Genomic DNA, 27,752 nt, shown 5'->3' with positions numbered 1-27,752 from the left:
TTCGACATTCATCAGCTGTGAATTCTTTGTTCAGCTCTGAACCCCATTTTTTTCTTTTTTTCCCATCTTTATTAACTTGAGTATTTCTTATTTACATTTCGATTGTTATTCCCCCTCCCGGTTTCTGGACCAACATCCCCCTAACCCCTCCCCCTCCCCTTCTCTAACGGTGTTCCCCTCCCCATCCTCCCCCCATCACCACCCTCCCCACAACAATCACTTTCACTGGTGGTTCACCCTTAGCAGGACCAAGGGCTTCCACTTCCACTGGTGCTCTTACTAGGATATTCATTGCTACCTATGAGGTTGAAGCCCAGGGTCAGTCCATGTATAGTCGTTGGGTAGTGGCTTAGTCCCTGGAAGCTCTGGTTGTTTGGCATTGTTGTTCATAAGGGGTCTCGAGCCCCTTCAAGTTCTTTCAGTCCTTTCTCTAATTCCTTCAACAGGGTCCTGTTCTCAGTTCAGTGGTTTGCTGCTGGCATTCGCCTCTGTATTTGCTGTATTCTGGCTGTGTCTCTCAGGAGAGTTCTACATCCGGTTCCTGTCAGCCTGCACTTCTTTGCTTCATCCATCTTATCTAATTGGGTGGCTGTATAAGTATGGGCCACATGTGGGGCAGGCTCTGAATGGGTGTTCCTTCTGCCTCTGTTCTAAACTTTGCCTCCCTATTCCCTGCCAAGGGTATTCTTGTTCCCCTTTTAAAGAAGGAGTGAAGCATTCACATTTTGATCATCCGTCTTGAGTTTCATGCTGTGTATCTAGGGTAATTATGGCATTTGGGCTAATAGCCACTTATCAATGAGTGCATACCATGTTTGTTTTTCTGTGATTGGGTTAGCTCACTCAGGATGATATTTTCCAGTTCCATCCATTTGCCTATGAATTTCATAAAGTCATTGTTTTTGATAGCTGAGTAATATTCCATTGTGTAGACGTACCACATTTTCTGTATTCATTCCTCTGTTGAAGGGCATCTGGGTTCTTTCCAGCTTCTGGCTATTATAAATAAGGCTGCGATGAACATAGTGGGTCACATGTCTTTGTTATATGTTGGGGCATCTTTTGGGTATATGCCCAAGAGAGGTATAGTTGGGTCCTCAGGTAGTTCAATGTCCAATTTTCTGAGGAACCTCCAGACTGATTTCCAGAATGGTTGTACCAGTCTGCAATCCCACCAACAGTGAAGGAATGTTCCTCTTTCTCCACATTCCTCAGCTGTGAATTATTTGTTTAGCTCTGAACCCCATTTTTTAAATAGGGTTATTTGTCTCCCTGAGTTCTAACTTCTTGAGTTCTTTGTATATTTTGGATACAAGCCCTCTATCAGTTGTAGGATTGGTAAAGATCTTTCCCCAATCTGTTGGTTGTTGTTTTGTCCTAACAACAGTGTCCTTTGTAGTTTTATGAGATCCCATTTGTCGATTTTTGATCTTAGAGCATAAACCATTGGTGTTTTGTTCAGGAAATTTTCTCCAGTGCCCATGTGTTCGAGATGCTTCCCCACTTTTTTTTTTTTTACGTTTTGCATGTTTTTTTATTTGCTCCAGGTGGGGTTAATGGCGGGTCACTTTCCCTCACTCTGGATTATTTCTTATCCCATGAGGGGGCCTTCAATGTGGCTGACAGATTCAAAATTGGGGACAACGTTTGTTTGGTTTTTTTTTTAAGCCATTTTTCTGAGGCAGTCATTTTAGATTCATATTCAAAGGTTATTGCACACGAGTATGGATAAATTCCACACTCTGCTTCCCCAGGTTCCAACCACCTCAGCTGAGCCCCGCTTTTGGCAAGAGAAGCTAGGCAAATCATATCTATCATATATATATATATATATATATATATATATATATATATATATATATATAAACTGTAAACAAGCGGCTTCTAGAAACTGGTTTTCTTCAAGGTTTCCTGTGTGGTAGGCACCTGAAATACTGTAGAAAAGTGTCTGGTGTGGTGTTCTCAGCGCCCTGCTGCTAGTTGGGTTCTGTTCTGCATGATCAGGGATAGTGCTGTTGAGACTGCTCCGGGTCTGCAAGAGGAGACTCTGCCTCCGAAGGTCTCTATTCTGTTCCTGTTTGTGCTCCTATCTGACCAGGCTAGAGACAACCAAAGAGATATATAGAAAAGGGAAAAAAAACAATATTTTAAGTTTTTATAGAATTTTCCCTCTCTCCCTTTCCTCTCCAAGGCATTACTACTTTTTGTTGTTACTGATATTGCTGCAATTAACTCTCTTGTTTCAGTCACAGCAAGAAACAAAAACCCAAACAAACAGAAACCCCTCTGAAAAAAAGAGTAGAAAACAAAAGGTTCACCTCCTAGGACCGGAGGGGAGGAAGGGGAGGGGCCTATCCTGCTTTTTAGTTAGGACTGAAGATGAACATTGAAAACTCAAGAGATGATGTCCAACCCTTTTGCACAGCCAAGCCCTCCGGCATTTCCTCCTCTGTGGTTTGCATTAAATTCCTTTTTCTCTTCTGGGTGCTGAACTTCTTTCCGTCCTCTCGTTCTTGGTGTTTTATTGTGTTTTGTTTTTTTGTTTGTTTAACTTGGTTATCATCACTACTTCAGTTTGCCCCCATGTCCCTTACACACAAGCAAAATATTCCTTCAGCGGGGCGAAAAGGTTGCGGGTGACTGGTAAGCTCCACAATCGGCTTAGCAGTCTCTGCCTCGCCAAGCGGCTCATGTTGGAGACGTCTGTGTAGTGGACAGGGAAGCCAAACACCCTTTCCACTTCAGTGCACCAGAGGATGTCTTCCTTCTCATTCATGAAGACAGGGAAATGCTGGTCTTTGCCCTGCTTTATGGAGTTTGACCTGGTGGTAATGGTCCTCACTTTGCTGAACTTGGCCGTGTTCCAGACACTCTTGCAGCTCCAGCTTATCATTCACAGTGAATGCCAATGGCCTGTTCATGCCAGGAAGGTTACCCCAGAAGTAACGGGCCCTGTGTGCAGCAGACACTTCTTTGGCGTCGATCATCACGGGGTTAGACTCAAGAAATCGCGAGATGTCCCTCTTGTCATTAACGCCCATGGCCACTGAAAGATCCCACGCAGAGAGACCCTTACTCAAGTCTTGGGAAATCGCGGACCCCAGACACAGAGAGACCATTTTGGATGTAATAAGCAAAGGCGAGGTTTATTACGGAGACCTATTACAGAGATCTCCGGGCCGACACGTATCCCGCGCAGGAGACAGAGGTGTCGGCCCCGAGAGGCTGGGAAAAAGAGTATTTAAAGGCAGAGGCTGTGAGCACCAGGGGATGGGGGATGTCAAAGGGGAATGTACCACAAGTTACAAGATTGTTTTATGGCTCCAGGAGATAAGGGGACGCCAGAAGGTTTTATGGCCCCCTGGTTCCTGGAACAGAGCTACTAAATCAGGAGAAGGGTAGGGTCTTTAGGTCCTCATTATTTTTAAAAGTTTGTCAAAATTGATGGAGCATTTGTATTTGAAACACCTCTGGTTAGGCTTGGGCTGTCCGGTTTCTTGGAATGCTCTCTGTAGGACACAATGGCTGAAAAGCACAAATAGGGGCTTATCAGGGTCTGGAGGACATCTGGTTAAAGTATGACTCTGAGTAAGCTGGGGGGATGTCTTTGGATGGTTTATGGCTCAGTCCTCGATAGCCTGAGCTGGTTCTTGTATTCCTTTTCTTTATCTTTATGGCCTGCTATTCCTGGCGGCAGGGCTTAGCCCTGAGTTTGTGGCTTTTGGGGCTAACTCTTTTAATTTTATATTTTTAAACCTAGAATTCGTAGAATTTTCTTTTCATTCCCGTCTTCTCCTACTAAATAATTCTAATCTTAGAATTTTGATATCAAGTCTCGTATTTGGTCTCACCAGTTGTCCTAACTGACTGGTACTGTTGTCTCACAACCATCAACCGCACAGCACCCACTCAATTTTTAACAAAAGCAATTAACCTGTTTGTCACGCAGGGGCCAAAAACTAAAACCAAGAAAATTATTAATAATGGCCCAGCTGTAGCAGAGAGTAGGGTAGTCATCTAGGGAGATCTACTAAACTAGCTCTCGAACCATCTCTTGTGTGTTTTTCTGTCTGTCTTTGTCTAACCTTTTTTTAAGTTTATTTATGGAGTCTTTAATTACTCCTGAATGGTCTGTATAGAAGCAACATTTTTTCAGTGTAGCACACAGGCTCCTTCTTTAAGGAATATCAGGTCTAATCTTTTCTTATTTTGAAGGACTACCTCTGAGAGGGAGGTTAGGTATTTTTGGAGGTCAGCTAAAAAGTCTTTCACTCTTTTTATATCTGAGTCAATGGCAGTTCTGAATTCTCTATAAGCCTTGTATTGTAGGGCAACAGCAGATGTCCTTGTGCTGCCCTTGCAGCACCTAGATAGCCTTAGCCCTAAGTAATTCTCAACTCTGTTTTTATTAAGTTTTTAGCGTCAGGATTTTATCTGGACACTATCTGAACCTATATATCAAGGTCATGACTGTCTTTCAGAACTTCTAAACTTATATAGGTTGTGATCCCTGAGGCACAGTCCCAAGAAGTGTTAGGAGTATTAACATATGTAATGTTACATCATTTGTAATAGAAATCAAGCCTATCCCCACACCTATCTCGATGGAACCCGGGACAAACGTGACTAAATTTCCCTCTAGGTCCCAGCTCTCAGCCCTAACAGCTAGTAAGTACACGGCTGGTGAGGGCTGAGAATTGACGGCTGTCAGGGTGGTCAGCAGCACCAGGTACGGTCCTTTCCAGCGAGGCTCGAGTGTCTGGGCTCAGTGTAGCTGCTTCCGACCTGGAACTGATGGGATGTCTCAGGGGTCTCCGGGGCATAGGCTGCTGTCAGCTGTGAGCAGATTTCTTTCTGTATCACCTGTAGGTCTTTTAGCCTGGCACACAAATCATTATTACTATGGCACTATGACATGTTGGTTCAGTAACATCATCTAATACAATCAGGGGAGCTGAGGCCCCATATAAGATCTCAAAGGGGGTAAAGCTGAGTCTGGAAGGGGTATTTCTTGCTCTGAAGAGAGCAAGAGGGAAGGAGTGTCACCCAGTCTGTGCCAGTCTCCATGGTCAATTTGTTTAGGGTCTCTTTTAGAGTTTTACTTATTTATTTTACCTGTCCTGAACTTTGAGGTCTGTAAATACAATGTAATTTCTAATCGACCTCTAAATACTTGGCCACACCCTGGCTTACCTTGGCAACGAAAGTAGGGCCGTTGTCTGACCAGATTACCTTGGGCATTCCAGACCTGGGGAAGATTTCTTCTAGTATCTTCTTGATGATTGTAGAGGCCGTCTCTCGTTTGGTGAGGAAAGCTTCTATCTATTCTTGAAAAAGTATCTACAAGCACTAGGATATATTTGTGATTATATTTTTCTGGTTTTATCTCAGTGAAGTTTACTTCGACTTTTTGTTAAACTCTCTAGGTCTCTTTGTCCTGTTTGTTTGTTAAGCATTTATTTATTGACGTATTTTATACTTTTTTATTGTCTCTCTTGGCTAAAATCTTAAAGTCTATTATATATATTTTAACTATTTGGACAAACTTCTTATCTCTTAAATGAGTCTATTTTTTTATTTGGCAAAGTGAGTCTTTTCTTTGTTCTCTGGGGAATATAGCTTCCCCTCAAGTGTGTCATTGTCCTTTATCTTTTAAGCAATTTGGGCCTTTTCTAAGTGAGGCCATCCCTTAGTCTAATCCTAGTTCTCAGTGGCTGTCTCTTGTAGGCCTGTAACCAGGATAGGCTCCTGTATAGCCATTTCCCGAGCCACTTTATCTGTTTTGTCACTGCCCCATGTCACTGAATCTCTTCTCTCCTGTTTTCCTGGGCAATGAATAGTACTCACAGTTGTTGGCTTCATCAGGGCATCCAAGAGATGGCAAAGGCATCTGTGGCGCTGATGTGCTGGGGGGGTAGAGGTTCAGCCATTCTAGATGACATTGTGTTGTCCACCATGGCAGCACCCACTTGTCTCTGACCTTCATTCATGAAGAGAACTGTTCCCGTCTGTGGACAAGGTCCTCGGCTTTCAGCAGGGGTCAATCAGCCAGTCGCAGAGGTCTTTCCTCCACCCATGTGCTTCTGTCAGTGTTTGACACTCGTGCTGTGGTGGCTCCAGGTCCGGATTGGGCAGCAAGGTGACCAGATTGTCCCCAACCGGTGGAGAATCTAGTCCATGGCAGCTGACTAGTGGTCCCACTCTATCAGCCACTCTATCACAGTTTAAGTCCTGGATTGGGTGATAATTGTCAGTGCCCGGCTGGCAGGAACCGTGTGTTCCAAGCAGAAAAGCACTAAGCCATTCAACTCCCAGCATCAGTTACTGGTGTACTGAGACAGGTCTTAAGCTCCACATACAGTCTATAGATATGTATACACATGGCCTCATCCAGCCATTTCAGCCCACGCAAGCCAATTTGGAGAGCAATTTTCTCATGAGCAAGGGATGGGGGCAGTCAGGGATGACTATGAACTAGTGGGTTACCCGGCCCACGCCAAGGTCCACTGTTCTTCGGGCAGTCCATAAGTATTGTTCGTTGTCAGTAGCTCCTTGCACTCAAGGTCTTTGGATATTGGCCCACAGGGGGGCATAGGAGCACAGAGCATTGGGTCCCTGTATCCACAAAACAACTGGGCGGGCTTCCCTTCTATCTCTGTGTATAGCCAGCACCAAGAGGCTCTCCAGTGTCCCCTCTTGTTCTTTCTGGGGCAGTCCCTGACCCAATATCCTTTTTCTTCGTATTAGGCACACTGATCTTTAGTCAGGAATTCTCTTCTGTTGTCAGGTACTATCTTCCTAGGTTCCCTAACTACTGTGGCCAGTATATGTTCCTCTCTCATCTTTTATCTCTCTTTATCTCTCTAACTTCTTTTTTTTGTCTCTTTTTTTCTCTAGCTTTCTGTTCTTTTTACCTCTTTCTCTGTAACGTGTACTAACTCTCAGCAACTTAACCCTTTAAATTTCTGTAACATTCTCTTTATATCCTTTCCTTATCTTAGCCAGATTGGTGGGGCACTTTCCAGCCCCTCAGAGACCCACCCTTGGAGTCTGGCGGCAGACCTGGAGCACTCCCTACCTTCAGGCGTCTGAAGAGAGCAGGCAGAAGTGAGGGCCTTCCATCCATCTCTGGAACACTTTTTCTGGCCTCTAGTAGGATTCTGTCTTTCCTTGGTGGTAAAGAAGACCTGTAACAGTTACTAACAAGCATCTCAAATGGGATAGTGAGAAAACAAGGGAATCTCGAGAATAGAGGTCCACTGAAGAGGGCAAATAGCATTTAGTCACACAGCTAAGCCAGGAGGCTTTCTTGGGACAAAAACACCTTGTGTCTGTGAAACAGAAAAGTGAGCAGAGGGGCAGCCTATCTGTTACCGGCTGTCTCTCTTGACTTAGATTTTCTCTTAAGGAGTACCTTCTTTTAGTGCCAGCTCAGTGGCTCTGTCTCTCAATAAACCCAGCCTCTGAAGGACACTAGGCTTCTAGTAAGAACTAATAACAAAAGGATGGAGAGACGGTAGAACCTGGGTGTTAGATACTAAGCAGCTGACAAAAGAATTGTAACCAGTTCACCTGGGGCTTCTTGTCTCTTATATCTAATAAAGAGATTGTTAATACTATAGTACCAACCTTTAATAAAAAAAAACTATAGCTCTCTCCATGTCTCTGAATATCAGGACTGTAGTAGTAGTCCTTTACCAAACTGTCTCAGTGGGCTAAGGGCCCATGGAAACGAAAACATTAATCCTGACCTCGGCCACAGCCAAAGCCTGAATTCTAAATTTAAACTGGCAAAACAAAACAAAGTTCTTTACAGTTTGTTGCAAATTCTTTGAAACTATTTTAGGGGCTTCTCTGTCCCCCAACCTGGGACATTTCGACCACAGGGGCAGGAACTGGCTGCTGTGGGGATAGGATCAAAGGCATTCTCCATGCTAATGATGACCAGTGAGAAAAGTAATTTAATGCTGGAGACTGGCTACTCTCTTGGAATAGGGCCAGCAGATAAGGCAGGCTCCTTAAAGAACTTCTCTTAATGAGCACCCTCTTTCTGTGAGCAAAAGAGTTGAAGGTCTGGTCACTAAAAGCAGAAATTCCTTTTTTGTTCTTGTTTTCCTTAGAGTCCTCCCCCACCTCACTCTCAGCCTTTTTAGATTATTCTTTATGTAGCATTTTTAACACAGCCTGCCCCTTTTTTTATAGCCTATTGACAGCATTTCTGATCTTTTAGGCAGCTACGCACTAAGTGCCATACCGGCTGAAACTCCACCTTTAAGATTCTTTGTTCCCAAGCAAAATTTAAATCTTTTTTTAGCTTATCTCAGCTGTCCACCGTGAGATTCCCAGAGATCGCGAACCAAGGTGTAGTAATTCACTAAGAAATCTTTCTATAGTGTTTCTTTTTACCTTAAGCCTTTTCCTTTTAAACAGCTCCTGAAGGGCCAGAAAAATTGGGTGAGACTTGAGAAGTCTCCATGCTCGCTGCAGCAGCTCCACAGCTAGTTTCGCTCCCCCCTACTGTGTGTTGGGAGCACAAGCACAGATAAAACACTATGTTTTAAAAACTTAACATTGGCTATCAACCAACACACCGCCACTAGAGCGTGGTCTATAAAATTAAGTTTCTTACTCACTATACTTGTTTCATACCGGAGGCCTAATCTGGGGAACTTTTTTATTTATGAGCGGTTTCTTCCTCAAGGCTTTTGTTAATGTCTGTTTACACAACTGTTAACAGCAGCTAGGCTGATCAAGGGGAGTAAAGGGAGGGGCCTCTCTCCTTGGGGAGGAGGCTCAGGAGAGAAAGACAAAACTCCCTGGCAGAAAACAATTTCTCTCAAGCAAATTATTTTTAACTCTTAACTTAAGCACCAAGAGGACCAAGTAAAACTCTTTGACGAACAAAGCAAACAGTTTCATGATTTCAAACACAGTCATCAGTCCAAGATTTTAAACACAGTCGTCAGTCCAAAATTCAAAAACGAAACAAAAGCCAAAAAGACACTCGACAATACCACAGAAAACAAGCCAGACAAACAAGACCAAGACAAAGCATCTTATAACCAACTTTCACAGATGTCTGGTACCTTCAGTACGTGGCCCAAACTGCAGCTTAACCTTAGCTGCTTTTGGGATGAGATGGACCATCTGATTCCACCTCCCAACAGGATTCCAGAGTGTCCTCTTGTCCTAACGACCAAGCACACTTGTCCGTGCCTATATTTAAATAGGCAGCCGAACTCGACCTCTGACGGAGTGGGATTCCTCGTCCACTCCCGCCTAGGTAAAAGGAGCATTCCATCTCCTTTGTTCCAGAAAACCAGAGTCAGGTCCTCCTGACTGTCCATAGCCGGGCTCTCCCGACTGTTCTCCGCCCGTGGAACGTCTTCCAGGGGCTGCAGCCTTGCGGGCCCGGGGCGTCCCCCCTTCCGCAGCCAGGGGGTCCTCACGGACCACAAAGGCAGCTGCACTGAGTGGGGATACACATCCACTCTCCTACAGGGCAGGAATACACATCCACCCTCCTAGCACAGGGCAGGAATACACATCCACCCTCTCAGCACAAGGCAGGAATACCCATCTGCCCTCTTACCACAGGGCAGGAATACCCATCTGCCCTCTTAACACTGACCAGTACTAAGACACACATATATACACACACGGCGGAACCAAAACAGAGACAGACACAGACTGACAATTGCGGCGCCGCTCACACAGAAACACTCAGACAAACATCCAACTCACCTCCAAGGGGTCTTCGGAGTCTGGGGTAGTCGCGCAGATCCCGGACGAGCCCCCATAAATATGAAAGATCCCACGCAGAGAGACCCTTACTCAAGTCTTGGGAAATCGCGGACCCCAGACACAGAGAGACCATTTTGGATGTAATAAGCAAAGGCGAGGTTTATTACGGAGACCTATTACAGAGATCTCCGGGCCGACACGTATCCCGCGCAGGAGACAGAGGTGTCGGCCCCGAGAGGCTGGGAAAAAGAGTATTTAAAGGCAGAGGCTGTGAGCACCAGGGGATGGGGGATGTCAAAGGGGAATGTACCACAAGTTACAAGATTGTTTTATGGCTCCAGGAGATAAGGGGACGCCAGAAGGTTTTATGGCCCCCTGGTTCCTGGAACAGAGCTACTAAATCAGGAGAAGGGTAGGGTCTTTAGGTCCTCATTATTTTTAAAAGTTTGTCAAAATTGATGGAGCATTTGTATTTGAAACACCTCTGGTTAGGCTTGGGCTGTCCGGTTTCTTGGAATGCTCTCTGTAGGACACAATGGCTGAAAAGCACAAGTAGGGGCTTATCAGGGTCTGGAGGACATCTGGTTAAAGTATGACTCTGAGTAAGCTGGGGGGATGTCTTTGGATGGTTTATGGCTCAGTCCTCGATAGCCTGAGCTGGTTCTTGTATTCCTTTTCTTTATCTTTATGGCCTGCTATTCCTGGCGGCAGGGCTTAGCCCTGAGTTTGTGGCTTTTGGGGCTAACTCTTTTAATTTTATATTTTTAAACCTAGAATTCGTAGAATTTTCTTTTCAGCCACCACATTCTCAAAGAGCCAGAAGGGACGATCGTCTCCCTCCCTGGGCCGCGCATCATGCAGGAGGCAGTAGAACTCAAAGAAGAGGCGGCCAGTTCCTTGCGGGCAGGGTTGACGATGGAGAGGTCATTGCAGGGACTGCCCCCAATCACCAGATCGAATGGGCCCCACTCCTGGATATGCTTCTGTGTGACGCTGCCGACGTCCCCGACGTACATGATTTTTCCCTGGTGGCGCACCATGCCCACTGTGATGGAGTCCTCACTCACCTCGGAGGCGATGTAGCGGTCCACTTGGATGCCCAGGTCCTTCAGCACCAGGAGCCCTGTAGCAATCCCATCAAAGAGAGATAGCACCCGGATGGGCTTCCTCTTCTCAGCTGGCACAGTTGGGTAAACCTTCAGGGGGTCAAATTCCTGGTCGTGGTTATTGGCGAAGACTATCTGGAGTCGAGAAGGCCAGTCCTCCCGTCTCCCCAGCAGCCTATACGTGCCCTTGTGCCCACACATGTAGCAGTTCCAGGGGTCTTCCTTAATGGCTGCTTGGGCAGCCGCTGGCCCCACCAAGAGATCCACACACTCCACACAAAAGCGCCTGCAGCAGTTGTTGTTCCCACACATGAGCACTCCGCATCCCCCACAGCAGACGGTACAGTAGGACTGGTACCCATCGTCATCGTATTGGTAAGCACACTCCAAGAAGCAGTTCTTACAGTTCTGGCACATTCCACCAATGAAGAGTGGGTGCTCCAGGGTGACATTGAGGCTCCCACATGAGATACAAATATCCTCGATGTTTTGGCACTTCTGGCGCACCTCATACACGAGCGTTCATCAATCAATGATCTCCTTGACCTTGGGTTTCTCTGTTGTGCTCTTTCTGGGTTTCTTGGCTGGTGGCGGTGGGGCATAAGCAGCTGCCTCAGGCTCCACCCACATATCTGTGTAAACTTCCTTGTAAGGATTCTTCTCCTCTTATGGTGGCTCCAGCCCTTGGGACTAGAGAGCTGGAAGCCGCCGAGGGCCCACTCAATCATCTGCTTGTTCTGCACCTCCACAGCCTTGCCAGTGTCACTTTCATCGCTGTCATGACACGCTGGGAACAGCATTCCTTCACGGCTGCTGGCCACCTGGAGGACTTCATAGATGGCTTTGTGGTACATAGACTGCTTGTTGTAGGTGGCCTGGTGGAACGAACTGCAGAAGGACCTCAGGGGCATGAGCTTCTCGACACACACCACTGAGAACTGGCCATCTCATGACCCAGCGAGTGCCTTCGGCTGCTCGGCTCCTGCCTACCATCTACCAAGACACAATTCGGCCTGGCCACCAGGAGAAGCCCCGGAGTCCCCCCCCCCCCCCCCCCAGCTCTCCAATGCCAAAGCCCCGGCCATCCTCATACTCTTGGGCTCGTCATCAGCTGCCTTGGTAGCATTCTTGTCCCCAACATCAGCCCCTACTGGCTCAGGGATGGTGGCCACAGTGGGAGATGCAGGGTCTGTGGGCTGCTGCACTGCAGGAGGACTGGCCTCCTCCATCTTCTGGGACTCCCCCAGAGGCCTGGTTTTCCTCCACAGCATTCATTACTGCAATCACCTTGGCTTTCTTCTCAGCCCACAGGCCAGGTGCAGCCCCTCTTCAGTACAGCTTCGCTTCCCAATTTTTCTTCTATTAGTTTGAGTGTATCTGGTTTGATGTGGAGGTCTCTGATCCACTTGGACTTAAGCTTTGTACAGGGTGATAATCATGGATTGATCTGCATTCTTCTATGTGCTGACCTCCAGTTGAACCAGCACCATTTGCTGAAAATGCTATCTTTTTTCCATTGGATGGTTTTGGCTCCTTTGTCAAAAATCAAGTGACCATAGGTGTGGGGTTCATTTCTGGGTCTTCAATTCTATTCCACTGGTCTATCTGTCTGTCTCCGTACCAATACCATGCAGTTTTTATCACTATTGCTCTGTAATACTGCTTGAATTCAGGGATAGTGATTCCCCCTGAAGTCCTTTTATTGTTGAGGATAGTTTTACCTATCCTGGGTTTTTTGTTATTCTAGATGAATTTGCAAATTGTTCTGTCTAACTCTCTGAAGAATTGGATTGGTATTTTGATGGGGATTGCATGGTAAAACGGCCATTTTTACTATATTAATCCTGCCAATCCATGAGCATGGGAGATCTTTCCATCTTCTGAGGTCTTCTTCAATTTCTTTCTTCAGAGGCTTGAAGTTCTTATCATACAGATCTTTCACTTGCTTGGTTAAAGTCACACCAAGGTATTTTTTTATTATTAGGGACTATTATGAAGGGTGTCGCTTCCCTAATTTCTTTCTCGGCTTGTTTCTCTTTTGTGTAGAGGAAGGCTACTGATTTATTTGAGTTAATTTTATACCCAGCCACTTTGCTGAAGTTGTTTATCAGCTTTAGTAGTTCTCTAGTGGAATTTTTGGGATCACTTAAATATGCTATCATATCATCTGCAAAAGGGTGATATTTTGACTTCTTCTTTTCCAATCTGTATCCCTTTGATCTCCTTTTGTTATCTGATTACTCTGGCTAGAACTTCAAGAACTATACTGAATAAGTAAGGAGAGAGTGGGCAGCCTTGTCTAGTCCCTGATTTTAGTGGGATTGCTTCAAGTTTCTCTCCATTTAGTTTAATGTTAGCTACTGGTTTGCTGTATATGGCTTTTACTATGTTTAGGTATGGGCCTCGAATTACTATTCTTTCCAGGACTTTTATCATGAAGCGGTATTGAATCTTGTCAAATGCTTTCTCAGAATCTAAGGAAATGGTCATGTAGCTTTTATCTTTCAGTTTCTTTATATAGTGGATTACGTTGATGGTTTTCCGTATATTAAACCATCCCTGCATCCCTGGGATGAAGCCTACTTGATCATGATGGATGATTGCTTTGATGTGTTCTTGGATTCTGTTTGCAAGAATTTTATTGAGTATGTTTGCGTTGATATTCATAAGAGAAATTGGTCTGAAGTTCTCTTTCTTTGTTGGGTCTTTGTGTGGTTTAGGTATAAGAGTAATTGTGGCTTCATAGAAGGAATTTGGTAGCACTCCATCTGTTTCAATTTTGTGGAATAGTTTGGATAGTATTGGTATGAGGTCTTCTATGAAGGTCTGATAGAATTCTGCACTGAACCCATCTGGACCTGGGCTCTTTTTGACTGGGAAACTTTTAATGACTGCTTCTATTTCTTTAGGAGTTATGGGGTTGTTTAAATGGTTTATCTGTTCCTGATTTAATTTTGGTACCTGGTATCTGTCTAGGAAATTGTCCATTTCCTGCAAATTTTCAAGTTTTGTTGAATATAGGCTTTTGTAGTAGGATCTGATGATTTTTTAAATTTCCTCTGAGTCTGTAGTTATGTCTCCCTTTTCATTTCTGATTTTGTTAATTTGGACACATTCTCTGGGTCCTCATTAGTCTGGCTGAGGGTTTATCTATCATGTTGATTTTCTCAAAGAACCAGTTTTTGGTTCTGTTGATTCTTTGTATAGTCCTTTTTGTTTCTACTTGGTTGATTTCAGCTCTGAGTTTGATTATTTCCTGCCTTCTACACCTCCTGGGTGCATTTGCTTCTTTTTATTCTAGAGCTTTTAGGTGTGATATATGCTCTTTCCTGTTTCTTTCTGCAGACACTCAGAACTATGAGTTTTCCTCTTAGCACAGCTTTCATTGTGTCCCGTAAGTTTGGGTATGTTGTACCTTCATTTTCATTAAATTCTAAGAAGTCTTTAATTTCTTTCTTTGTTTCTTCCTTGACCAGGTTATCATTGAGTAGAGCATTGTTCAACTTTCATGTATATGTGAGTGTTCTTTCCTTATTGTTATTGAAAACCAGCCTTAGCCCGTGGTGGTCTGATAGGATGCATGGGATTATTTCTATCTTTCTGTGTCTGTTGAGACCTGTTTTGTGACCGATAAGGTCAATTTTGGGGAAAGTACCATGAGGTGGTGAGAAGAAGGTATATCCTTTTGTTTTAGGATAGAATGTTCTATAAGTATCTGTTAAGTCCATTTGGTTCATAACTTCTGTTATTTGATGTATGTCTCTGTTTAATTTCTGCTTCAATGATCTGCCCATTGATGAGAGTGGGGTGTTGAAATCTCCTACTATTATTGTGTGAGGTGCAATGTGTGCTTCGAGCTTTAGTAAGGTTTCTTTTATATATGTAGGTGCCCTTGTATTTGGAGCATAGATATTTAGGATTGAGAGTTCATCTTGGTGGATTTTTCCTTTGATGAATATGAAGGGTGCTTCCTTATCTTCTTTGATGACTTTTGGTTGAAAATTGATTTTATTCGATATTAGAATAGCTACTCCAGCTTGCTTCCTCAGATCATTTGATTGGAAAGTTGTTTTCCAGCCTTTTACTCTGAGGTAGTGTCTGTCTTTGTCTCTGAGGTGTGTTTCTTGTAGGCAGCAAAACACTGGGTCCTCATTATGTATCCAGTTTGTTAATCTGTGTCTTTTTATTGGGGAATTGAGTCCGTTGATGTTGAGAGATATTAAGCAATAGTGATTGTTGCTTCCTGTTATCTTTCTATTTAGAGGTGAGATTATGCTTGTGTGCTTCTCTTCTCTTTGTTTTGTTGCAAAACAATTAGTTTCTCACTTTTTCTAGCATGTAGCTTGCCTCCTTGTGTAGGGCTTTACCATTTATTATCCTTTGTAGTGTTGGATTTGTAGAAAGATATTGTGTAAATTTGGTTTTGTCATGGAATATCTTGGTTTCTCCATCTATGTTAATTGAGAGTTTTGCAGGATACAGTAACCTGGGCTGGCATTTGTGTTCTCTTAGGGTCTGTATGACATCTGTCCAGGATCTTCTGGCTTTCATAGTCTCTGGTGAGAAGTCTGGTGTGATTGTGATAGGTCTGCCTTTGTATGTCACTTGACCTTTTTCCCTTGCTGCTTTTAATATTCTTTCTTTGTTTTGTGCATTTGGTGTTTTGACTATTATGTAACAGGAGGATTTTCTTTTCTGGTCCAATCTATTTGGAGTTCTGTAGGCTTCTTGTATGTTTATGGGCATCTCTTTTTTTAGGTTAGGGAAGTTTTCTTCTATGATTTTGTTGAAGATATTTACTGATCCTTTGAGCTGGGAGTCTTCACTTTCTTCTATACCTATTATCCTTAGGTTTGATCTTCTCATTGTGTCCTGGATTTCCTATGTGTTTTGGGCCAGTATCTTTTTCCGTTTTACATTATGTTTCACAGTTGTGTCGATAATTTCTATGGAATCATCTGCTCCTGAGATTCTCTCTTCTATCTCTTGTATTCTGTTGGTGATGCTTGTATCTACGGCTCCTTGTCTCTTTCTTTGGTTTTCTATATCCAGGGTCGTTTCCCTGTGTTCTTTCTTCATTGCTTCACTTCCATTTTTAATTCCTTCAACTGTTTGATTGTGTTTTCCTGGAATTCTTTCAGGGATTTTTGTGATTCCTCTCTATAGGCTTCTACTTGTTTATTTATGTTTTCCTGTGTTTCTCTAAGGGAGTTCTTCATGTCTTTCTTGAAGTCCTCCAGCATCATGATCAAATATGATTTTGAATCTAGATCTTGCTTTTCTGGTGTGTTTGGATATTCATTGTTTGCTTTGGTGGGAGAATTGGGCTCCGATGATGCCATGTAGTCTTGGTTTCTGTTGCTTGGGTTCCTGCGCTTGCCTCTCGCCATCAGATTATCTCTGGTGTTACTTTGTTCTGCTATTTCTGACAGTGGCTAGACTGTCCTATAAGCCTGTGTGTCAGGAGTGCTGTAGACCTGTTTTCCTGTTTTCTTTCAGCCAGTTATGGGAACAGAGTGTTCTGCTTTCAGGTACGTAGTCATTCCTGTCCACTGGCTTTGAGCTGTCCCTGTGGGCAGGAACCAGAGGGCCTGCCCCTACTTCTCCTGGGTCCCTGTGCATAGCAGACCCAGATGGTGCTAGGCGTTTTCCTCTAGAGTCAGAAATGTGGGCATAGAGTAGTCTCCTCTGGTTTCCCAGGTGTGTCTGCCCCTCTGAATGTCTAGCTTTCCCTCCCACAGGATTTGGGTGCAGGGAGCTGTTTGACCAGGTCCATTCTGATCCGGGCACAGTCTAGATTGCTGGGTTCCTGCAGCTTAACTGCTCCAATCTTCCCATGCCCAGAGTCACTACACAGTTTCCTCTTGGGCCAAGGATGTGGGCAAAGGTGGGCAGAAGTGGTGGTCTCTCCTGCCCTGCAGTCTCAGGATTGACCACACTTCTGGGCAATCAGCTCTCTCTCCCATGGGGTTTGGGAGCAGGGATCTGTGAGCCGGGATCAGCAAGGTTTGGGCACCACTGCTGGTACTTTTAACCAAGCTGCTTTTATGCTTACAGCAGTCCTTTGATGGTAGCATATAGCTCAGTCTGGATAATTTTTATCCAATTATATAATTTTTCACTGATTAATATATGTAGTCTTAAATCTACTATTTGAAGGCTGAAAAGATGGCTTAGTTTATAAAGTGGTTCTTGCCAGAAGAAGGACCTGCCTGAGTTTGAATGAGCCAGCACCCTTGAAAACAACCAGAAGTGGTGGCAGGTGCCTGCAATCCCAACACTAAATATGCACAGAAGAGAGGATCCATGGAGCTTACTGGCCAGCTAGTCTAGTCAAACAAGTGAGCTCCAGTTACAGTGAGACCTTTTCTCAAAAAGAAATAAGATGGAGACACGGTTGAGGAAAATATCTATCGTAGACCTCTGACTTCCACGTGCACACACATGTCTGCACCTGCATACACAGCTGTGAACATAAATAAATAAACAAACAAATAAGCAAGCAAACTGTGGCATATGTAGACAATGGGATATCATTTCCCTGTTTAAAAAAAAAAAAAAGGATGGTTCCTGGTGGCGATGCATGCTTTTAATCCAGCACTCAGGAGGCAGAGGTAGGCAGATCTCTGAGTTTGAGGCCAGCCTACAACTCTACAGAGTGAGTTCCAGGATAGCCAAGACTGTCAAATAGTACACTTAAGTATTTTACACAGAAAACCCTATCTAGAAAAAAATCAAAACAAAAATGGGGGTGATTAATTTAGTGTTTATTTCCAAGTATTTTTATAAAAGTTAAATTTAAATAACTTTAAAATTAAAAAGAAGAAAAAGAAAAATGGTGCATTGCTATAATGAAGCTTAAGTACCTACTGGATAATAAACAAGAAGTAAAGGAGTAAGTTCCATCCAGCCCCACCTGCATACCATCAGCAAATAGAAACCAAAGGTAGATGTGTGGTACCGACGCAAGAGAAAGAGTTTGGCAAGCTACCATTTTAACGAATATAAAATTTTTATATAAAGTGATGAGAATATTTTAGAATTACATAAATGCAATGATTACACGACATAAGTCTTATTAATGCCCCTGAGTTGTATGCTTTTTTAATTAAAATTCAAAAAAATACCAAAAATACTCATTAGAGGAAATATAAGCTCTTCAACAACTTGTACTTGGATAACTGGATTTCTACATCTCTCACAATGGACGAAAGATTCCATGTGGATCAAGATGCTTAAGACTGAAAACCAGAAAACTGAAGATAAAAATCCCTTCAAAGGGTAAGCAGTGGTGAGGACTATGGGACCCTGGTCACCAGGGGGGGTGGCCTTATTTCAGTCACAGTGGGACCCATAGAATTCAGAAGCTTGTGTACAACAAAGGAAACAGCAGCCAGGTGAAAAGACAACCCGCAGAGTCAGCATCCCTCTGAAAAGGAGGGATAGCTCCACTATACGAAGAACTAAAGATAACAGAAAACAAACAACTCTAAAAAACAAAATGGACTGTTGAGTTAAATAGAGAGCTCTCAAAAAGAGGTACAAATTATCGCTTTTTTTAAGCACTCAGCATCATTAGCAATCAGGGGTGGGGGTGCAAATTAAAACTACAAGAGATTACATCTCACTCCAGTCAGAATGTTCACCATCAACAGAACTAGGGACAACAAATTCTGATTGAGGCTGCAGAAAAAGAAGAGTCCTTTTTCCGCTGTGGTCAGGAGTGTAAACTGATGCAGTTACTATGGAAATGAGTATTGCGTGTTCTCACATGGCTAAAGGTAGAAGTACCATACGCCCCAGCTATACCATTGCTGTGCTTTATATCCTATCATATGTGCAGCTCCTACTTGCTCATCCACCTTGAATGCTGCTCTATTCACAGCAGTTGAGACACGGATGTTAGATGTTAGACATTAGATGCTCATTAACTGACTAATGGAAAATGAAAACATGGTACATACACAATGAAATTTTATATTCAACTGTAAATAAAAGTAAAACCTTCAGGAAAGTGACTGGAAATTATATTTTTCAAGTGAGGCCAGTCAAGTTCAGAAAGACAAAATGTGGGCTGTTCTTGCTCATATATAACCATAGCTTTAAATTTTCAAATGTGTGTGTTTGAGTTGGAATGAGTGTGTATAGAGGTTAGAAAGCTAGAATGGGAAGATGGCAGCAAGGAAAAGAGGTGTTGAGGAGGTGAATGGGAGAAACATGTGCAGAAAAGTAGAAGGGTCTCGTGGTAAAAAAGCTTATGTGTGGATAAGTGTGGAAGAAGGTGGGAAAAGAGAGTGTCTTCGAGAGACTTTAGAAAGGCATATAGAAGCCCATTTTATAAGCTAGTTCTAAAAACCATGATGATGGTGATGATGATGATGGTGAGATGATGATGATGATAGAGTTTGAACAGAGGTACTTCATGTAGATGGATAATGCTATTTCAAGAAGGCACAGATTATTAAAAATTTTATTGTCGGGGTAGGATACCTCTCTATAAAGTATTAGTCGTGGAGACCCTGGAGGCCCAAAAACAATACATGTTATTGCCACTGTTCTTGTCTATCAGAAATAGATAGCATGACCCTACTGCAATGACAATGCATGCTTTGGTTGCAGAACACAGCAAAATCAAACTGGCAGGGGGCTGAAAGCTCAGTCTTCCACCATTATCCCCACACCCCACTGCTAGCTAGTTTTCACAGTGCTAGATGATTGTATGCTACGCTACGCTATGCTATGCAGACTGCTGGGGGAGAAAATTCATCAACAGTATCACCCATCTGTGAACCCTATATGCTATACAACTGAACTGTCAAATGAGATGTATCTGCTGATGCATCAGTGGTACAGCTGTTATAGCACTAACCAACTGCTCTCTACCTGGATTTAAGACCCACTCCAACCTGAGGGATCCATGCCTGGGACTTTAAATCTGGTCAAAAGTCTGTGGCTAGGGACACCATAGTCCTAGCTGGGAAATTACTATTGCCCTATTTGCTAAGTGGACATGCTGTACCATTCAAGCTGCCTCTTGAATATTTATATTTATTCCCACAGATTAGTGTTGCTCCCTATGTGGGGAGCTTTGTTTTGCAATGGACAGAGCTTACTGAAGAAATTCAGAACTAGTCAAAGTATTGAGAATAGGTGACTGTTCCATGGTTATTTATCTAACTCTCAGAGAACATTGTCAAAAAGGGAATAGAAAGACTGGAGGATAGAAGAGAGTGCCGTGAAAAAGGTTTTGCCTGACCACATCCTCACATGGATGGGAAAGGGCTCATGAGGCTCCACCCTGCTTTGAGAAGTTATTTGCCATTGATGGTTCCTAGGGGAGAAGGGGACATATTTTTTGCAGCAGCATAGACATAGTTTAATTGCCAACACTCAAGTAAATATTCCTCGGTCCATGCTCATGCAAGCAACTTTAATTAAGCCCAATGAGTGAAGAAAGAAAAAAAGAATGAGTAATTAGAGATAAATAGGTATTCGACAGGAGGGAGCAAGGGAAGATAATGGAATGACCTGGTTAAAAGACAACACATACACAAAACTGTCAAAAACAAAATTTGTTTTAAAAAAAAGGTTAAAATGCCAAAGTTTATATTTTCTTAAATTATATATGTGTAAAACACTATTTAGATATCAATATAATAAATTTTACCACAATAACACCGATTAAAAATGTATTTTAACATTCACAACATATAAGCTGGCATTTGATTTTGTCTTTATTTGTATATATTATTGCTTTTTTGAGATTTTCATATATACATATGATATCTTGTATGTTATTCACCCTACATTCCTTCCACTAAGATCTAGCCCCCACCCACTACCCCTTCCCAACTTTGTGGCCTCGGGTATTTTTTAATAGCCAATTGAGTCCAGTTTGTGCTACCATATACTCACTGTGTGCAAGTAGCACCCTTAAAGAAAACTGACCCCCTCCCCCAAGAAGCCATGGACTGTCACCAGCTCCCCAGCTAGGGTTGCGGCTCAGGAGCCCCTCCTGCTGCACGATGAACTGTTGATTGATCTTGTACCCATCTTGGGTGCCCATGAACATAGTAGTCCTGTCATGCCTAGAAGACACTAATTCAGTCCAGTCTTTCCCAACCCCCAACCTCTAGCTCTAACAATATCTTTGCTGTGTCTTCCAAAACGGTCCTAAGCCTTGGGGCAGGGGCTAGATACAGCTGTCCCATTTGTGAATGAGCACTCTACAGACACTGGTTCTCTCCACTTTGATCTGCATTAACGACTCTCCACTGCACAGAGAAGCTGATGAGGTCAGAGGGTTGCACTAATCTATGAGTTTATAGATAAATGCTTAAAGGCAGTTTCACCTTCATGGTCCCACTTTACTTTCTCTGGTGTCTGTGTTTTCTCCAAGTTATATATTCATGTCTAATGACTCAAAGCTAGGATAAACAAATAGAGTATCTTAGTTAGGGTTTCTATGACTGTAAAGAGATGCCATGATGGCAACTCTTGTAAAGAAAATTAATTTAATTGTGCATGTCTTACAGTTCCAAAGGTTTAGTCCATTATCATCATGGTGGGAACCATGTTGGCATGCAGGCAGACATGGTACTGGAGAAGAAGCCAAGACTTCTACATCTGGATTAGCAGGCAGTAAGAAGAGAAAATGAGACATACTTGGCTTGGCTTTGAGCAGCTGAAACTTCAAAATCTGCCCCAATGGCACATTTCCTCCAACAAGGTCACATCTACTCCATCAAGGACACACCCGTTCCAACAAGGCCTAAGCTCCTTATAGTGATACTCCCTGTGGGTCTATGGGGGCCATTTTTATTCAAGCCACCACAGAGAGAACACGTAGCATTTGTCACTTTCATAAACCAGTACAACTTCTTTTTTTTTTTTTTATTAACTTGAGTATTTCTTATATACATTTCGAGTGTTATTCCCTTTCCTGGTTTCTAGGCAAACATCCCCCTCCCCCCTCCCCTTCCTTATGGGTGTTCCCCTCCCCATCCTCCCCCCATTGCCGCCCTCCCCCCAACAATCATGTTCACTGGGGGTTCAGTCTTAGCAGGACCCAGGGCTTCCCCTTCCACTGGTGCTCTTACTAGGATATTCATTGCTACCTATGAGGTCAGAGTCCAGGGTCAGTCCATGTATAGTCTTTAGGTAGTGGCTTAGTCCCTGGAAGCTCTGGTTGCTTGGCATTGTTGTACATATGGGGTCTCGAGCCCCTTCAAGCTCTTCCAGTTCTTTCTCTGATTCCTTCAACGGGGGTCCTATTCTCAGTTCAGTGGTTTGCTGCTGGCATTCGACTCTGTGTTTGCTGTATTCTGGCTGTGTCTCTCAGGAGCGATCTACATCCGGCTCCTGTCGGCCTGCACTTCTTTGCTTCATCCATCTTGTCTAATTGGATGGCTGTATATGTATGGGCCACATGTGGGGCAGGCTCTGAATGGGTGTTCCTTCTGTGTCTGTTTTAATCTTTGCCTCTCTATTCCCTGCCAAGGGTATTCTTGTTCCCCTTTTAAAGAAGGAGTGAAACATTCACATTTTGATCATCCGTCTTGAGTTTCATGTGTTCTAGGCATCTAGGGTAATTCAAGCATTTGGGCTAATAGCCACTTATCAATGAGCACATACCATGTGTGTTTTTCTGTGATTGGGTTACCTCACTCAGGATGATATTTTCCAGTCCCAACCATTTGCCTATGAATTTCATAAAGTCATTGTTTTTGATAGCTGAATAATATTCCATTGTGCAGATGTACCACATTTTCTGTATCCATTCCTCTGTTGAAGGGCATCTGGGTTCTTTTCAGCTTCTGGCTATTATAAATAAGGCTGCGATGAACATAGTGGAGCATGTGTCTTTTTTATATGTTGGGGCATCTTTTGGGTATATGCCCAAGAGAGGTATAGCTGGATCCTCAGGCAGTTCAATGTCCAATTTTCTGAGGAACCTCCAGACTGATTTCCAGAATGGTTGTACCAGTCTGCAATCCCACCAACAATGGAGGAGTATTCCTCTTTCTCCGCATCCTCGCCAGCATCTGCTGTCACCTGAGTTTTTGATCTTAGCCATTCTCACTGGTGTGAGGTGAAATCTCAGGGTTGTTTTGATTTGCATTTCCCTTATGACTAAAGATGTTGAACATTTCTTTAGATGTTTCTCAGCCATTCGGCATTCCTCAGCTGTGAATTGTTTGTTTAGCTCTGAACCCCATTTTTTAATAGGGTTATTTGTCTCCCTGCGGTCTAACTTCTTGAGTTCTTTGTATATTTTGGATATAAGGCCTCTATCTGTTGTAGGATTGGTAAAGATCTTTTCCCAATCTGTTGGTTGCCGTTTTGTCCTAACCACAGTGTCCTTTGCCTTACAGAAGCTTTGCAGTTTTATGAGATCCCATTTGTCGATTCTTGATCTTAGAGCATAAGCTATTGGTGTTTTCTTCAGGAAATTTTTTCCAGTGCCCATGTGTTCCAGATGCTTCCCTAGTTTTTCTTCTATTAGTTTGAGTGTATCTGGTTTGATGTGGAGGTCCTTGATCCACTTGGACCTAAGCTTTGACCAGTACAACTTCTAAATAGCTGTATTTATAACCACAGATAAGTGTTTTATTCTTCATCAAAGAAGCTTCTTTTTGCATCAGATGAAGAGCATTTTCCAGAGAACACCAGACCATAGGATGGCCAACCTCAATTGATACACCTATAACACAAGCCCTATCCCAAGGTTCAGGGCACATCCCAGAAGAGAGAAATTATAAAAAAAGAGAAAAACCATAAGAGCCAGAGGGCCAGGAAGTCTGCTGGGAAATGATACCTTCTATATATAATAGGTAAGTTGAACCAATGAATGCTCTTGCTTTGGATTGCCTAAGCTGGACCTCCATAATGACATCAGTCAACATGACAACATGGATGGGGGAAATTTCACAAGGCCCTACCTCTAGATGTAGAGTTACAAGCAATTAATGGAGAGAGGGAGAGAGAGAGAGAGAGAGAGAGAGAGAGAGAGAGAGAGAGAGAGAGAGAGGCAAATAAATAGAAGATAGATAGATAGATAGATAGATAGATAGATAGATAGATAGATAGACAGACAGACAGATAGAGCGAGCGAGCTATATATAAACAATAATTTGAAATGAAGAGGTCATGAATTTGAGGAGGAGTGAGTGTTAAGTCTCAAACCTGGGACAAGTCTCATTCAGTACCTATGGCTCCTCCCAGCACTTCTCACCCCACACCCTACTTTAAACATCCCCAACACAGAGGCTAGGCTTTAGTTTTCCTTCCCCCCATTTCTGATCCCTATATAACTCAGCCATTTTTGACTACTACCCTCTTTTTTCCTGGTTCCTTTCTTGGCCTGTATATCTAAGGCTCCTCTCTTAGACCCTCCTCTCTCCTTTCTCCTCTCTCATCCCTCCTCTCTTCTTCTCTCATTTCCCTCCATTACGGTCTGGGTCAGTCTAGAATCTTCCAGCTGCTCTGGCTGTTTTGCTCTCATATCTATGATAAAACCTTCACCTCAACCATACCTCAGGATCAGTTATGTCCTCATTCTTCACCCAGTGAAGAGGACATGGGAGGAATTTGAGTGGAGAGGGAGGAGTAGAAATGTTGTAAACATAGTACTTGTGTACAAAATCCTCAAAAACATTAAAAATTTTAAATTAAAAGATAAAGAGGATTCTGAGTTTGCCACAGGCTTATAAAATGTTTGATAGATGTCAAAAGATACTGTGAATTGTACACCAGATGGAATTAATTAACATTCCAGCTAATGACTGAGGAAGAAATAGCTCCTTGGAAACTACCAACTCTTGCAGCTGTGTGCTAATGACAGACAGTACAGTTGCAGAGAGGAGACAGCATGACCCTTCTGTGCTTTCATTCTAACTATAAGTGCTGGTGGCCTCAGAGCAAAGTAAACGACAATACAGCTCAGAAATGAAACAAGTAAGAACTGATTGAGAAACACGAAAGAATTGCACCCATCAGACATTTGTAAGTAGGCTGGAGGCAAACACCAGCTGTAACTGCATGATACTTTCAAACCCTATGCTGCCATTCCTGCCCTTGTTTTCAGTATGAGGGACTCAGCCCAAAGCAAGCAAAGCACTGTACTGCTGCCCACATGTCTCCACCTACGTCAGCAATTAAAAAAAATTGCTCTTACTCTCTTACCATCTTACCTTCTCCCCTCTCTGTCCCTTCTCTCCCCATTCTCCTCCCCCCCCCTCTCTCCACATGCTCATGGCCGGCCTCTACTCCCTCTACTTCCTCTCTCTCTCTCTCTTTCTCTCTCTCTCTCTCTCCCTTCAACTCCCCTCCCCATGCCCTAAATAAGCTCTATACTATACCCCCCCAAAAGAAGATCTCACATAGCTACTAAGAAAGCTCCCAGAAATTCAAAACTAATAAATATTAAACTTTGCAAATCTGTATTTCCTAAAAGCTTGCGGTCTACCCTTCTTCCTTGGAAATGGACCTAAATTACAGTGTTGTAATTTAGGGTAGGAGGGAATGACAAGAATCCACTGGCCAATTCCTGTAACTAGACAAGTGTCACTCAGTTATTAACAAGTATGACACCAAGAGACCATTTTAAGGAACAGGGAGATGGTTAGTTGCTGCCCAGTAAAGCTGCCATGTAATGCATCCCAGACAGAATCAGGAGACTCTTCAAGGCAGAGTAGACCTTAAGTCTGTAGCTAGACAGACATGAAGCTATTGGATGGCATTCCATTTTCAAAACCCAGGCCCAAGATTCATCCTTGAAACAGTAGTTGGCAGAGGCTGCATGGCGGTAGGTGATGTCACATGGTCCCTGAGGCCGGAGGAGGCCTTGAAACAGTAGTTGATAGAGGCTGCATGGGGGTAGGTGATGGCACATGGTCCCTGAGGCCGGAGGAGGCTTTGTTGTCTGTCCTGGCCTGGAGAATAGTAGTTGCCCTTCAAGAGCTGGAAGCAGCAGGTTGCAGCAGATGTGCAAACCACAAGGCTGCTGACCCTGGAGCCAGCCCTTAGAAGCAGCTGCAAGTATCAACTGCAAATTTAAGATGCTAAAAATGACACTAAGGAGCCATGACAGTCTCCCTGAGAGAAGTCACAGTGACTGTACCCCTAATTTCAAGCATAGTTATGGCTTCTCCTTAAAAGGCTTTAAAATCTATCTATTTCTGTTGCCCAACCCCAGAAGAAAGGGGTGCAACTGTGCATTTTCAGAAACATCATGGAAAAGGAAGCAAGCTTTTCATAATACCCATACACACACACTCATATATATACATGCACACATACACACATGCACACATATACATACATACATACATACATACATACATACATACATACATACATACATACATGATACTGAGGGCCTCTTATTAGCAGCCCCAATGTGTTTCCAGAGGATCCAGGATAAAATGTCCTCAAAAGCTGAGCACTGGGCAGGGTCTGCACTAAAATTTGGGTTAGAAATAAAACAGCAAAAGTAAGACTTGGAACTGAGGCATGTGGCTCCATGCTGGTTTGAGGACAGCCTGGGCTACATACTGAGTTCTAGGCCAGCTTGGGCTTGAGATACTGTTTAGAGATTAGAAAAAAAGAAAGACAAAGTCTTAAAGAAACTTAAAAGGCTAGGATAAACATGATATAGAACAAGAGGAAATGAGGGCGATTTCAGTGTATCTGGTTTGATGTGGAGGTCCTTAATCCACTTGGACTTAAGCTTTGTACAGGGTGATAATGGATTGATCTGCATTCTTCTACATGCTGACCTCCAGTTGAACCAGCACCATTTGTTGAAAATGCTATCCTTTTTACCATTGGATGGTTTTAGCTCCTTTGTCAAAGTTCAAGTGACCATAAGTGTGTGGGTTCATTTCTGGATCTTCAGTTCTACTCCATGGATCTACCTGTCTGTCTCTGTACCAATACCATGCAATTTTCATCACTATTGCTCTGTAACACAGCTTGAAGTTCTATCATCATAAAAAATAGTTTTCAATATCCTGGATTTTTTGTTATTCCAAATAATTTTAGTAGGATTGCTTCAACTTTCTCTCCATTTAGTTAGATATTGGCTATTGTTTTGTTGTATATTGCTTTTACTATGTTTAGGTCTAGGAATTCCTGATCTTTCCAATACTTTTATCATGAAGGGGTGTTGAATTTTGTAAAATGTTTTCTCAGCATCTAATGAGATGATTATGTAGGTTTTTTCGTTGAGTTCGTTTATATAGTGGATTACATTGATGGATTTCCATATATTGAACCATCCCTGCATCCATGGGATAAAGCCTACTTGATCACAGTGAATGATTGTTTTGATGTATTCTTACAGTCAATTTGTGAGAATTTTATTGAATATTTTTGCATCTATATTCATGAGGTAAATTACTCTGAAATTCTCTTTCTTTGTTGGGTCTTTGTGTGGTTTAGGTATAAGCGTAATTGTGGCTTTAAAGAATGAATTGGGTAGTGTTCCTTCTGTTTCTATTTTGTGGAATAGTTTGAAAGTATTAGTAAAAGGTCTGATAGAATTCTGCATTAAAACCATCTGGTCCTGGGCTTCTTGTTGTTGTCATTGTTGTTGTTGTTGTTGTTGTTGGAAAACTTTTAATTTTAATAACTGCTTCTATTTAGGGATTATGAGACTTTTTAGATGGTTTATCTGATTCTGATTTAACTTTGGTACCTGATATTTGTCTAGAAAACTGCCTATTTCCTCCAAATTTTTCAGTTTTGTTGAGTATAAGTTTTTGTAGTAGGATCTTTTCTAATTTCCTCAGTTTCTGTTGTTATATCTCCCTTTTCATTTCTGATTTTGTTAATTTGGATACTGTCTCTGTGCCCTCTGGTTGGTTAATCTGGCAAAGACCTCCACATAAAACCAGATAT

The 27,752-nt window shown here is 42.9% G+C and overlaps 1 protein-coding gene and 1 pseudogene across 4 annotated transcripts in view; both read right to left on the bottom strand.

Moving 5' to 3' along the window:
• Nucleotides 1–27,752, bottom strand: part of Oca2 (OCA2 melanosomal transmembrane protein) — a 322,662-nt gene that overhangs the window by 273,662 nt on the left and 21,248 nt on the right. Inside the window, exon 1 of one of the 4 annotated variants that reach the window (XM_087654839.1) lies at nucleotides 9,745–10,278. In XM_087654839.1, the coding sequence (XP_087510965.1) occupies nucleotides 9,745–9,800 (56 nt within the window). In that variant the 5' untranslated portion in view covers nucleotides 9,801–10,278. 4 annotated transcript variants of the gene reach the window in all.
• On the bottom strand, nucleotides 1,518–12,190 carry Dnmt3a-ps3 (DNA methyltransferase 3 alpha, pseudogene 3; annotated as a pseudogene).

This window comes from Rattus norvegicus, chromosome 1, assembly GCF_021556685.1.
Source record: "Rattus norvegicus strain SHRSP/BbbUtx chromosome 1, alternate assembly SHRSP_T2T, whole genome shotgun sequence".
Classification (NCBI taxonomy): Eukaryota; Metazoa; Chordata; class Mammalia; order Rodentia; family Muridae; genus Rattus; species Rattus norvegicus.
This window is presented reverse-complemented; position numbering and strand designations above follow the sequence as displayed.